The 14,499-nt window shown below is 39.7% G+C and overlaps 1 protein-coding gene across 1 annotated transcript; it reads right to left on the bottom strand.

The window, feature by feature from the left end:
* Positions 1 to 144: 144 nt before the first annotated feature.
* On the bottom strand, positions 145 to 13,318 carry LOC112051136 (probable lysine-specific demethylase 4B). The gene is made up of 5 exons (XM_024089639.2): positions 10,379 to 13,318; positions 5,323 to 5,447; positions 4,706 to 4,850; positions 3,826 to 3,942; positions 145 to 2,885 (listed from the first exon to the last, which is right to left on the bottom strand). Exons 1-5 carry the CDS (start codon positions 13,022 to 13,024, stop codon positions 2,757 to 2,759), a joined length of 3,162 nt encoding a protein of 1,053 aa, XP_023945407.1. The 5' UTR covers positions 13,025 to 13,318; the 3' UTR covers positions 145 to 2,756.
* Between the last annotated feature and the right edge of the window lie 1,181 nt (positions 13,319 to 14,499).

Raw genomic sequence — 14,499 nt, 5'->3', positions numbered from 1 at the left:
ATCTAAGTTTAGAAGCGACTGTGCATTCAAATAAGTAAATTAAAATAAAATTTAATAAAAAAAACTCACCTTGTAAAAAATGTGCAGCAAAATTTGCTACGTATACAAAAAAAGTGCTAGGTAAACAATAAATAAAACAAATAATTCAATCAAAATAGTGTATTTGCAAATAAAAGGTCAAATAAAATCAATAAGCAAGTAATATGACGTAGCCTGTTACTGCCACACCTTCCACATTTTGTTTGTACCAAAACTAAATGCTCTAACGTAAAGCTCAGGCCAATTATCTTCTATGGACTTGTCATCATTATCAACTCATCACTCACTCACTCGAGCTCACTGCTGAGCTCGAGTCTCCTCTCAGAATGAGGGGTTAGACCAAATACCTAATAGATCTAAAAAAATATGGACTTGTATCGAACACTGAAATTCATCATCAAAATTGTCTGTCGTGTTTTGAAAGGGACGAGGTAAACTCACACATCGATATAAACATATCCTGTGTCCTTACACAACACACACCTATACATTTTATATACATATTTAGCTATAGATGCAGCTTGTATGAACACGGTGGATCATGATCATATATTATTGACAGAGAGGTAATCTCTAGCGTGGCAGGTCCTATTAGAAGGTAATTGGTCTGAGTTACCTATGGTAGGATAAATCGTATACGCATAAGTTGAATTCAGAAGGAAGGTTTAGCAATTACAGGCACTAGATGTGTTTCAATATAGTTTTCTAAATAATTTACCTACTTAGAACCTCCAACATTCACACTCTCTTCGCATATTGTCTATGGAAGCGAGACGTTACAGTGCTTCATAGACAAAACACGAGCGTGTAAATGTAAGTAGTGTAAAAAATAATTATAAACAAGTGCTAGAGAAAAAAAAGAAATTATACAAAAAAAATACTTAATATTGTTTTTATTTTTAAACTACATATACCTACTGGATACTGAAAAAAAATCTAAATTAATACATTAAAATTAGTGTTTTAAGTGGCACGACAATTCTCTTTCTACGATCGCAAACGCTTCGAAAACTAGAAAAATGTATGGGAATGACATTTGCTATCGACAGGTCACGTGACCAAGATCTGTCATTCCCAGATCTGTCATTGGCTGGCTATGGGGCCATATATTATTACTTTTGCCACATTATAATGATTAAATTTATATTTGTTTTGTAAGTTACAGGGCGTACCGTGCCTTGTAGAGGCCCTGTATCAAAATTAGTTTGGGGCCCAAATAAAGGGTAAAACATTTCTCACAAAAAAAAAAAAACAAAAATGCTTGATTCAAACAAATAGAACAGTGACTTAACCTATTTAGGATGTTTACAACTTTTGGGCGTTTAACCCAGGAAAAAGAGATTCATCATTATCAACCCATATTCGGCTCACTCCTGAGCTCGAGTCTCCTCTCAGAATGAGAGGGGTTAGGCCAATGCGGATTGGGAGACTTCACACACGCAGAAAATTAAGAATATTCTCTGGTATGCAGGTTTCCTCACGATGTTTTTCCTTCACCGTTTGAGACACGTGATATTCTTAAAATGCACACAACTGAAAAGTTGAAGTTACACGCCCGGATCGGATTCGAACCCACACCCTCCGAAATCACGGGCTATCACGGCTCTAAAAAAAAATCCTTTTTTTAATTAAGCCATTCCTAAAGTGAAACTATAGACAGTTTTTATATTTTTTTTTGGGAAGCACCAAATTCAGTCAGATTGTAGATTACATTTTACAAATTTTTGTTTTCACACGTAAGGGGCCTCTGTAGTCCGGGACCGGGGCCCCATATCATTGAAACAGCTGATACGGTGGTAGCTACGCCCCTGGTAAGTTTGTAGTAGTTGTGTTCCCTCTATGGTTCAGGGTGCCTAGTGGGAGACCACTAGATGGCGCTTTTTTAATTCTTTAGAAATTCGCGTTTACGCTACCGCGATCGTCACAGTACCAACTGCCACTCAGTGTGCCTAGTGGGAGTTTTCAATATTTTCATACTGTTATTATCGCGTTGATGTAAACGCGAATTTATATGGAATTGAAACAGTTGTGCAGTAGTGCCACTAGATGGCGCTGTTTCAATTCTTTAGAAATTCGCGTTTACGTTAACGCGATCGTCACAGTATCAAACTGCCACTAGGCCCTCAGTTCACGCTGCACGTTTGATTTGTAAGCTGGTGTGTCCTAATGCGCTAATCAGTTGTTATGTAAGTTAACAGTTGTGTCCCCTGGGTGGGTCACGGGGGGTCACGGGTGGGTCACGCTGCACGGTTGATGTGTAAGCTGGTGTGCCGTAACGCGCTAATCAGTTGTTATGTAAGTTAGCAGTTGTGTCCCCTGGGTGGGTCACGGGGGGTCACGGGTGGGTCACGCTGCACGGTTGATTTGTAAGCTGGTGTGCCGTAACGCGCTAATCAGTTGTTATGTAAGTTAGCAGTTGTGTCCCCTGGGTGGGTCACGGGGGGTCACGGGTGGGTCACGCTGCACGGTTGATTTGTTAGCTGGTGGTGTGCCCTAACGCGCTAATCAGTTGTTATGTAAGTTAGCAGTTGTGCCCCCTGGGTGGGTCACGGGGGGTCACGGGTGGGTCACCCTGCACGGTTGATTTGTTAGCTGGTGGTGTGCCCTAACGCGCTAATCAGTTGTTATGAAAAGTTAGCAGTTGTGCCCCCTGGGTGGGTCACGAGGGGTCACGGGGGGTCACGGATGGGTCACGCTGCGCGGTGGCAGGTCGCGCGTCACCGGCGCTGCACGGTGGCGGGGTAGGCGGGCGGGAGCGCGGGGCGCGGTACCTGCTGCTGCTGCATGGCCTGCTGCTGCAGCGCCGCCGCTTGCTGCGCCGCCGCCGCCGCCGCCATCTGCTGCACCTGGGTACATTGCAATACAAAATTATTTTAATTCCTTAGGATTTCTCAACGCTTGACTTGAGTAAGTATGACGTGGTTTGTGGTAGAGGAAACAACTCGAACAGGTGTCAGGACTTGTGACTTTGAGAGTAGGTTTAATCCCTGCATGCATTAACACTCATCCCACCTGCCCGACATGTTCTCCATGCTCACACTAAATAATATATGATCAATAAATTACAAAACAAAACATTATTGCATAAAATCACTAATGCGACTAGCAGCGTGACGGTGTACACGCTGCCTAACAAAGAATTTAACTCAAGTTTTCAAATACCGTCTTATTTATCACCATCACTACGTATAAATTACCTTCATTTTATAATAATATAAATAATGAATGTTAATACAATCCGTAATCGAGGAACTCGTAACATAGATTGGTGAATGCGTTAAGAATAACCAGGCGATGCCATCTGCAAGCATACTGAAACGGTGTTTGTAATTTTAAATTACCAGTAGATGGCGTTCTTAAAGAACTTTGAAAAAATCCCTTTTTGGACATTATAAAAATCTGTTGCGATGCAGTTATGCCTGAGGCTCATAGATGGCGCTATGTTTTTTTATTATTATCCGATTTAAAAAAAGGTTATCCATCTGTCGAAATCTTTTGTTATAAAGAAGTTTTACTTCAGTCGTGCGGTCTATAGCACATTCGCTTTTTTTTAAGAATATTTGCCATAGTAGTCAAGGGCTAACTTGAAAGGTACAAAAAAAACATTGTTCCCGTTACAATACAGGGTTTAAATGTAGCCTGTGACACTCACAAATAGCGTGGCTTTCTAGTTGTAAAACAATATTCACAATCAGTTTAGTAGATCCAGAGAATACTAGAATACCTATCATAAATTTTAAAAGCTGCGGCGTCTGTGGGGACCACACATTACACTGACGCACTGACCGTGAGCGGAGAGTTGAACTCAGTCTTGGGCGGCTGCTGGTGCTGCGGCACGGCTTGCTGCACGCCGCACGCCGCCTGCATCGGGGACGCGGCCTGCTGCAGCGCGGGCTGCGGCGTCTGTGGGGACCAATCAAGGCTTAAAACTCACTATAACGCCTCGCACCCGCTCCGTATCGCTTCGAGTGGTTCATAAAGTCAAAGTTCATTTAATTGGGATGGTGGTTGTGTTACATTACACCCCTGTGTCACAGAATACATATGTAGGTAGAAGTGCAGAATATTCACTCCGCATAATAATCCGCAAAATATTAATATTCGTTCGAATATTGTTAACCAACGAACGGACGAGAGGTGCGAGACACTCGTCTGAATTAACCAGGCCTACGGTGTCTCAGCGAACATGTTAAGTCTTCATTGACATCTGATAGTGACAGATAGCCGAAAAAGTTACTGCCCTAAGCGCCCCAACAAATCAGAGTGCCATGGTAGGTCGGAACTCCGTATCCTCTCCCATAAGTAGGACATGTAATGACAGTTAAAATTGACTGATCAAAAGTAGTAAATAATGGCATCACATATTTCACTACATCAATTCACTTTGGGAGACTTCATCATCACAGCCGATGGACGTCCACAGCAGGACATAGGCCTTTTGTAGGGACTTCAAAGGCGGCTAGTAACCACCCTACCAGCAAAGACGTACTGTATCAAGCGATATAGCGTGTAGAAACCGAAAGGGGTGTGGATTTTCATCCACCTCCTATAAAGTTAGCCCGCTTCCATCTTAGATTGCATCATCATTTATCATCAGGTGAGATTGTAGTCAAGGGCTATCTTGTAAAGAAAAATCTACTAAATAACAGAGAAATCAAATATAGACCTGCAGGTCCGCTAGCAGGTTCTGCCACTGGCTGATCTTTTCATAGTGGCGACCCAGCAGCTCCTCCTTGCGCTGCAGCTCGCACTTCAGCTCGTTGTTGTCCTCCTTCACCAGCAGCTCGGGCTTCATCGCCGACAGCAGGAACCTGGAGAACGGAAAAAAGTATAAAGCTTTTAGCGGACAACGTGATAACAACAAGAAAACCAATGTCAAACAAAGGTAATGATTCACAACATTTGTCAGGACAACTTAATTAACACATCAAACTATAACCAACATAAGACCCTAGAATGGCAGAATGACCTTGAGTGAAGTCACGCATTTGTGAACAATGTGTGTAGGGTTAAAGGTACCTTTGACTGTTAAAAAACACTTCCCTTTCCCACCACAATGCGTTTATTCTTATTTCAACATTAAGCCACATATCACAATATCTCCAGTACATCCAGTACCGTGTAGTTTGGACTTTCCATTAGGCGATGGACGTCCACAGCTGGACATGCATGGATTTAAAAACTAAAATGTCTCGAGCCTCCAGCATCCAGCGTCTCACTGCAACCAGCTCGATATTCTCGGTTCACCTAATTGGGGTCTGCAGAAGAACTAAGAAGCCTCACCTCTTCTGCAAGAAGAACGCTTCCATCTGCCTGGCGAGGTCAATGAACCTCTCCACCTCGACCTTGACCTCCTCCTTCTCGACGCATGGTGACGCCTCCTGCTTAGTCAGCACGTTCAGACACGCCTGCCGAAAGACATGGTAACATGCATAAATATATTATTGTATAGCCGTGATAGCCCAGTGGATATGACCTCTGCCTCCGATTCCGGAGGGTGTGGATTCGAATCCGGTCTGGGGCATGCACCTCCAACTTTTCAGTTGTGTGCATTTTAAGAAATTAAATATCACGTGTCTCAAAACGGTGAAGGAAAAACATCGTGAGGAAACCTGCATACCAGAGACTTTTCTTAATTGTCTGCGTGTGTTAAGTCTGCCAACCCGCATTAGGCCAGCATGGTGGACTATAATGGCCAAACCCCTTCCATTCTGAGGCTACTCGAGCTCAGCAGTGAGCCGAATATGGGTTGATAATGATGATGATTATTGTAAAAAGGAGGCATTTGTATAAAGTTGATATGACAATGATAATGTGAATAAGAGGATCATTGGTGACTCGGGTTCAGTTCTTTGTGGGATAATGTTTCGTAAGTGTAAATAATTGATTTTACATTTATTTAGTATGCGTGCGTACAGACAATATGTCGTGCAGGGGAGATGAGTGTTAATGCATTCTGAAAAAAATCCTTTAACCCTACACCCCAGGTCACAAGTCCTGGGATATACTAGAGATGTTTCCTCTAATACAAAAGTGTCATCATCTGATGGTACAACCCTTGTCACTGCTGCTCTCCGCGTAATACTCATGCAAGTATATTGTTAGTTATACCATCTGCAGCTGCAGTATGTTTTCCTAAGCCCAAGGTTTTAACGGCCTCCGTGGCGCAGTGGATTTACAAAACCTGAGAGGTCTTGGGTTCGATCCCGAGCTGGGCCGATTGAGGTTTTCTTGATTGGTCCAGGTCTGCCGGGGACAAGGAGCGAAAAGAGAAAATAACTTGTAGGGAGTCAAGAAGGCGTCCCGGGAACACGCAAAGAGCAAGTACCGGGTTCGCCCTCCCTCGTTTCGGCCCAAATTACCGAGAGGTTGAAAGGGCCATGGGAGGTGGTGGGTTGTCCCTATAGGTCTGCCTGGGAGGCTTCGGCCGGCTAGTTACCAGCCTACCGACAAAGACGTACCGCCAAGCGATTTAGCGTTCCGGCACGATGTCGTGTAGATTCCGAAAGGTGTGGATTTTCGTCCTACTCGTAACAAGTTAGCCCGCTTCCATCTTAGATTGCATCATCACTTACCAACGGAAATGTATATAATAGCTTCCGACTGTATGTCTGTGTATTCTTTCTTTGTATATGCAGAATAAAATACATTATTTATAGAGAACAGGTAAAAAACAAAAATATTTTTCTCTGTAGGTCAAACTACAAATATTTTCTAAAGTTTAAAAAAATCACATAATATTTTCAAATTCGTGTAATATTTACAAAATTATTATTTAGTTATTGCTTAGAGGTACAATTTTAAAGCTATTTCAAACAGGGCATAATCTCTTTAATCTTATATTTAATTTAATAAATAAACCTATTATTATTAACATAATTTATTTACTATTATTATCTATAATTAAAATTCACACTAAAATCACTGGTTGAAAGTACTATAAGGTCTTGAGTTTGAATAAAAAAATAAATAGCTACATATAAGCTGTTTATTTTTTTATTTTATTAATCTAAATGTATGAAATTCGGACATAATTATTTTTTGATCGGTTCACAGATAATAAAATATAATAAATAGGCACTTACATAGTTTATACAATAAAAGTTAATTAGGTAATCATTTTTATAATGTTACTAGCTGACGCCGCGCGGTTTCACCCGCGTTGTTCCTGTTCCCGTAGGAATACAGGGATAATATATAGCCTATAGCCTTCCTCGATAAATGGGCTATCTAACACTGAAAAAATTTTTCAAATCGGACCAGTATTTCCAGAGATTAGCGCGTTCAATCAAACAAACAAACAATCAAACAAACAAACAATCAAACAAACAAACAAACAAACTCTTCAGCTTTATAATATTAGTATTAGTATAGATAATTACCCTAACAACGACTACACTAGCGTCATCTACTGGAAAGCTACTAAATATAGTATTTTTTTTTTTACTTAAAACTGTTTTTGACGCCCTCCGTGGCGCAGTGGCATGCGCTGTGGATTTACAAGACGGAGGTCCTGGATTCGATCCCCGGCTGGGCCAATTGAGGTTTTCTTAATTGGTCCAGGTCTGGCTGGTGGGAGGCTTCGGCCGTGGCTAGTTAACGGCAAAGACACACCGCCAAGCGATTTAGCGTTCCGGTACGATGTCGTGTAGAAACCGAAAGGGGTGTTATCAGATGAGGTTATAAAATTTAATTGAATAGAAGCAGATGTTACTTCACGAAAGTTCCTTATGAATAGAGAATACTTTTTAATACACATAAATGTTTCACCTTGCCTCTACCTTTCATAATCGAATAATTTTTTTTTTCTCTAATTTTATTTACTTAAACTTTTTTTTTAATTTTTAACAATGTGAATACAAAATATAATATAAAATACTATAATAAATTAATTCTTATTATTTTTAGCGGCCGGCTACAAATTCGAAATTCGTTTAGGTTTCATAGCATTTATGAATTAAAAAAAAAATAACTTTTCATCACAATAAAAATATGCCCCTTAAATAAAAACTGCCATCTATGTTTATCGATGGTACGGTTAGTTTTTAGAACCACCGAGAGATGACGCTGTTAATTTTTAGTTTGTGTGTGTGAAATAAAACAACTTTGGCCAACACTGTGGCAAATATGACCAACGTTATGAGCTAGCATAATGTTCGAAACAAACCACAATATTATCCGCATTGTTGGCTAATGTAAAGAGGGTGCATATAACAGCCGCCGGTAAAAACATAAATCGCATTATCTACTGTTATAAAAGTGGAAACCTTTGTTTGTACGTATGTATAATAGGATGCAATCTTTATGACGTTTCCGTAGGTACATCGTTCGTTTACAAGATTTTAGGTAACATCGGTAACATAGGGGCGCGGCGGCGGGGTACCAAGCCGCGCGCTCACGTGTCTTGATTTTTGTATGGCCAGTCGCACCTTATTTCGGAGAAGTCATAAAGATTGCATCTGACTATAACACAAGTTGGACATTATCAGCTCACAACAGGGCTTCCCCATAGGAGTGGGAATATGGGGCTTACTCCCATCACGCTACACCAATGCGGATTGGCGGGCACAACAATCTTTTACTCCCTAAAGATAATCATCGGAATTTAGACGTTATTGATAATAACTGGCACTGATATAATAACGTGCTCGTGCTACGACCGAGGATTCGAACCCACGACCCTGTGATTCAAAGCCACATAGGCTTAATCATTGGACCAACGCAACGAGGCAGAGCAGTAATAATAATACTCGTTTAGTACTAGAATGCCACGTTATTTGCGATTGTCCTATGCTATATTTTATCCCCGTATTCTCACGGGAACAGGAACTAAGCGGCTAGCGTCGGCTAATATATACGATAACTTTAAGATTAAAAAAATTGATACATAGTGCTACCGAATATCAATGCCAAAAAAAACAAAGGAATAAATTCACACAAGAAAATAACACTGAAAAAACATAATCTTATTTTAATTAAAAATATATAATTTACGTGTTTTATAAAAATACAAGCATAAAATATAGTTAAACTAAATAAGTAAGTAGGTACACTCAGAAGTATTAATTAAATAAAAATAACTCAGTCAAAATTAACTACTAAAAGTGTAAACTACAGTATGGCATTCATCTATACATAGAAAGAAGTCCTGTTGAGGGTGTTTTTCAGATAGCATGGGTAAGGTGACAGTCGCCTGTATCGCGTACGTACTATTATCGAGAATCGCGGCAAAATTACAAGAGTAAAACGAACTGTCACCCGCACCATGCTTCATGAAACAAACTGTAGTTAATAGTACACTATTTATAACTCAAGAACGGGTAAACAAATTTAGCTGAAAATTGATGGGCTTAGAACCAGGTAAAAGACATAGAATACTTAGTGTCAGCCACTGACTATCAAGTAATCTCACATGCCTGCAGCACTAATGGCTTGACAGCCGATAAAGCTGGTAGTGTTTGTCGCGGTGTGCATGACATCATGCCAATGTGAGTTTACTTGATTGTCAGTGGGTAGAAGTGCACATAAGTCTAAGCCTAACTTGATGAAGTCTATAATCTATAATTGTAATAAATTTGTAATAGGTCTGATTCTGTACATTGAAGAAATATTGAAAATTGTAATGGGAGAGCATTTTATGTAATAATCAATATTGACTATGAAAATATTTTATTTTTAACTTTTGTCTCTATGTCCATGTTTTTTGTTGACTCACATCACTCTGATATTATTTCATTGATTCAAATGAAACATGACATGATTTGAAACCATAATACTAAGAAGGTATTTTTACCCCCCAGGTACAGATTTCAAAACTAAAAATGTCAGAAATGCCAGTGTTTATTAATTCTGTGCTGCACACATCTTGATGTAGTCAAATTAAATTAACTAAGTCAATTCACACTGTGCTAAGGCCTAAAATGTAAATAGAATAAGTTTCACACTAAATTGGATTTAAATTTAAATTAGACCTTTTTGATTCACTTATGTAAGAAGCATGAAGCAGTGCCAAGTAGCTTGTAAAATGTGTATCCAACATGCATTACACTCAATATTTAAACAGTTTTAAAATTTTCAATTAATTTATTTGTCAACTGTACAATAATAAAAACCTTAACTCACATAACACTCACACAAATTTCATAATTACGTTTTCTATCTTAATATTTATAATTATTATTAATTTGTTTACTAATTAATTAAATTAAGACTTAATAAAAAGTCAGTGATGAAAATGTATGATTTATACACTACACATTATTTTTGTTATGACTAAAATGTGCAAAATAATACTAATTTTTTTATTAAAACAAAAAAAAAAGAAAAATAATTAGGTTTATTTCTGATAGCCATACCATGGTGATTGGTATGGACTTCGGAAGTATTGATTTGAGTTCATATGACCATACATGGGTTGCATGTTGTGAAGGACCTCTTGGTTGTGGTTTGGGTAGAATTCTGGCCTCCAAGGCATTCTTTCTTGGTAGTTCATTTGGGGCGGCTGGCTCTCGTGCAGTCTGTCTAAATTTTGTTGTGCATATGTCCTGTAGTCAATAGGCGTCTCCAAAACTATGCTCTCAGTATACTGCCCTATTGGTGCTGGGATGCTATCTTGCTGTAATAATTGAGGTTCTGGAGGTGCAGTCTTCTTTGGAGCAGATTTTCTTGGTGCTTTAGGTTTTATAGGCTCTGGAATATGTTTTGCTGAACTCGTCATAAATTTGTGGAATTCTCCTTGGAAGGCGTTGGGGTTTTTGTCGATGGGGGGCAAGACGGCAGGTACTCGTAAACTAGGGTCTAAAAGAAGACCAGGGTATGTTTTCGGTGGGACTGAAGTGTGTTGAGGTGATGTATGGGTTTTTACTTCTTGGGAGCTCAATATTGATGGTTTAACGTCTTCGGTTTGTCTATATAGTTTTATCTGCTTTCCCATCACTGGTGTTAGCGGTGAATTGTATTCAAAATTAGGGATACTCTTTGGACGTCGAGGTTTTCTGGGTTTCTTTATTTTGATTTCTCCTTCTATTTTCTCCATTTTGATTGCAGGCTGTCGTTTTACAGGTTCTTTCTTTATTCTTTCCTTCTTGGGTTTCTCTGGTGTTTCTCCTTCCGGTTTCTCTTTTGGCTGACGCCTTTGTTTCTTTTTCTCTTGCGATGTGTCTAGTTTATCACCTATAGCGTTTGGTAGAGGTTTTGGTGATGCAGAATCATTCAGAGGGTCTTCGCCTGGCATTGGTATTTGTTCTACTATAACAGCTTCATCTGTATGCGGTGGGGAGTCCCAACTGGATAGGACGGCAGCCATATCTTCTAACTGAGCAGTTGATAAACCTTTTGATTGCATTTTCCGACGAACTTTCTTAGTCTGCGGTCTTTCACTGGCACTTGCAGGTTCTTCCTTTACGCTTTTTTCTTTTGGCTCCTTTTTGACATTCTCTTTAGGTTCTTTTTTGACACTTTCTTTAGGTTCCTTCTTGATGCTCTCTTTACGTTTTTTCTTAGATTTTGTCTGTTTCTTACTGTGTGCGACATAATCAGAGTCTCTATCGGAATCTATGTAACCTATATCTGGTAGCGTCGCCTCTGACGGATCCATCTCATCGCCTTTCAGCCAAATATCTTCAAGAGCGGCCAACTGATTGTCATCAGGATCCAATGGCATCATGGGGCGTTTCATTGATGTCATCATATCTAAGTCACCTTCAGCCATTGTCATCTCATCATCGTCCATGACGTCATGACCAAGTATTGAAACAGCGATCGCACCGTCTGATATGCTCTTGCTAGCCATTGCCCTCTTCAAATGTAAAGGATGCCTCTTTTTCTTCTTTAACCCTTCTTCCTCTGCTTCTATGAACGATTCTGGTAGCTCTGTGTTATTTTTATTACACAATATATCTTGACCAGAAGGATGTGGCGCAGGAACCATCTTCTCTGGTTGTTCCGGGTGGCAGCCTATATCCTGACCTTTAAGCCAGAGCTCGTAGCGATCTGGTTGGAATCTCTTAACAAATGTGTCCATAGATATCTTCACCATATCATTGCTACAGGTGCACTGGGTGGCTCTCTTCCCGTACTCCACCCATCTAGGTGCGGCAAAGTTGGTAGACTCTGCACAATTGAAACCATGGTTGAATCCTGCGTGGTAGCCAAATGGGAAGGTAATCATGATCTCTCCAGCCTCTTGTGTTATCTTACTGCATGGCACGGAGTACTGTTTTAGTATCTGAGGGGATATTAGAGTCATTTTGTGTCTGAGAAACGCATGACAAGTTTTAGCTGATGTCGGGAAGAAGCCAGCGGCGATTCTCTCAAACCTCTTTCCGTGTTCGGGTGGGATTGCATACCAGGTTTTGGGCTCTCCGAAGTGGAGATAGTTTATAGAGTATAAATCCATATCTTCCGTGTGCCATGCAAAGGTTGTCTTCCACATGCCAAAATACAGATAAGCGGTGTTAACGCCGTCGATTTCGATACCGTAGTCCGAGTTTACGAAGTCAAGGATCGTGCCGAGATGGTTTATGTTCCATTCCTTCACATCAGGGTCTGTGATGCTGCCGTTTACGTCGGCGCCGTATATAGGAGCTACGTACGTGACGTTCTTCCAGTATTTCCTCTCCAAATCGTCGTAGTTGGTGTGCCGGGGCGTGCAATACTTCGCAGAGTTCGCGAGGATGGCAAACTGTCTCACTGTCATGGCCTTTTTCTGAATGTTGATTTGTTGGAACAAGCCCTGCTTTCCCGTCACCACTTGGCATATCGGAGACGGTATTGTGATGTTCAGCTGGTCTAAATCGTACCCACCCTTCCGTGGGACCCACTCGGGCGGTGGAATCACCTTTGCGAGCCCCGCTTTATGAGCTCCCTTCGATTCCATGTACTGTACGTATTTATTAAAATCTTTGAACTCATCCCACGTCGGGCGGAACGTTTGGATGGCTAACCCGCTGCTGGAAGGGCCAGCGTCGTCTCCGATCGTCGACATTGTCGATATATTTTACGATCACAAATCCGAATCAACAAAGTTTCGTCATCGAACACACTATTTCACACCAATGTCCACACAGACATATTTTGTCAAATGTCTCTTACTATTATAAACTATTTAGTTTATTTAACAAAGTCTAAGCGCGTTTTAATTAAAAATCACCACGATTAACTTTTGTAAGAACGAGAAAACATTATCAGTAAAATGGCCGACATAAACGAGATGCGCTTGCAACAAAATCAAGCGATCGAACTCGAAGACGCATAAATGAAATCGGGTCACGTACACCAAAAGTTCTTTGATAATTCGGGACTAATGGGTAGATTTAGCTTATGTAGCTTCTACTGATATGGCAACACCGGCCACGTTTATTTAGATCTATCATGTTGGTATCTCATCAAACTTTGACAGATACAAACAAAAATACGACAAAGGTTAGGAATATCTGGATATATTTTAGTTTTAGAAATGTAAATAACAGAAAAATTACAGTTTTACATACCTGAAAAGATTCCTCAAATTCTTCTACCAGATTACCGCTGCCATTAGAAGGAGTCGCCATCTTGAATGCTTAATTTTTATCGATTTTTGTTATGGTTTCGCGTAAGCTTCTCATTTGACACTTGCGATTCTCGGAACACCCCACTCTCTAATAACAATAAGGCGCACATTGGCTTGGCCCTGTCTAAATCAATAAAATTCCAGGGCTGCCAAACTATATTTACTTATAATTTTAAATAATAATTATGTAATGAATCAATACGATTATTCATATTAAAATGAATTTAATAAAATAAAAACTAACTAAATCATATTAAGTATGTCTGTATATAATTATATTCAGATCTCTGACGATTAAAAAAATAAGTATTTTTGTTTTTAGTGCACTGGATGCAGGTGACTCAGTATCGTGGATGTTTGGAAAATACTACAAAAGGCCTATGTCCTGCATTGGACATCCATAGGCTGATATAATGATGACTACATGATCCTGAAAATAGAAATCCTAGATCAAAATAGAAAGAAAAATCTTGCATTTTCATAAAAATTAATGTTACTTTCCTTTAAAAATGCTTAATGTAGGTTTTGTTTACTCAAAACAAACATATATAGCGTAACAGTGTTTACGAGCGCTTAGTGTTTATAATTTGCAAAGAAAATGATTTTTTTTCGGGATGGTGAAATCATGGAACGAAATAATGAACGAAATGAGAATGTTTCTAAATGCCATCTATCTATTTACTGATTTCATTAAGACACAAGCCTAGTTTCATAATGAAATCTTAGCGGACGTAATATTATTGTTAATTTGTTCAGCTTAAAATTTGTCGTTTAGTATAATTATATCAGCCTAAAACTGTAGTAAGTTGTCAATTTTACAGCCCTGACATTTCAAATACGTCGGCTGTCAAATGATTTCACTCGCTGACTAAATGTTTACATCACGTGACGAAAATTGTGCGTACTATCAA

Source organism: Bicyclus anynana, chromosome 26 (assembly GCF_947172395.1).
Source record: "Bicyclus anynana chromosome 26, ilBicAnyn1.1, whole genome shotgun sequence".
NCBI classification, from domain to species: Eukaryota; Metazoa; Arthropoda; class Insecta; order Lepidoptera; family Nymphalidae; genus Bicyclus; species Bicyclus anynana.
The sequence above is the reverse complement of the archived record's forward strand: the minus strand, read 5'-3'. Positions and strand labels throughout refer to the sequence as shown.

Bases quoted from the DNA above. Each gene is read 5' to 3' on its own strand.
- LOC112051136 (XM_024089639.2), bottom strand. From the start codon at position 13,024: ATGTCGACGATCGGAGACGACGCTGGCCCTTCCAGCAGCGGGTTAGCC. The intron at 3,943-4,705 runs GTCTATATTTGA...TGGTCCCCACAG, and splicing joins ACCTGCTAGCGGACCTGCAG to ACGCCGCAGCCCGCGCTGCA. The intron at 2,886-3,825 runs GTCAGTGCGTCA...CAATGTACCCAG, and splicing joins AGTTCAACTCTCCGCTCACG to GTGCAGCAGATGGCGGCGGC.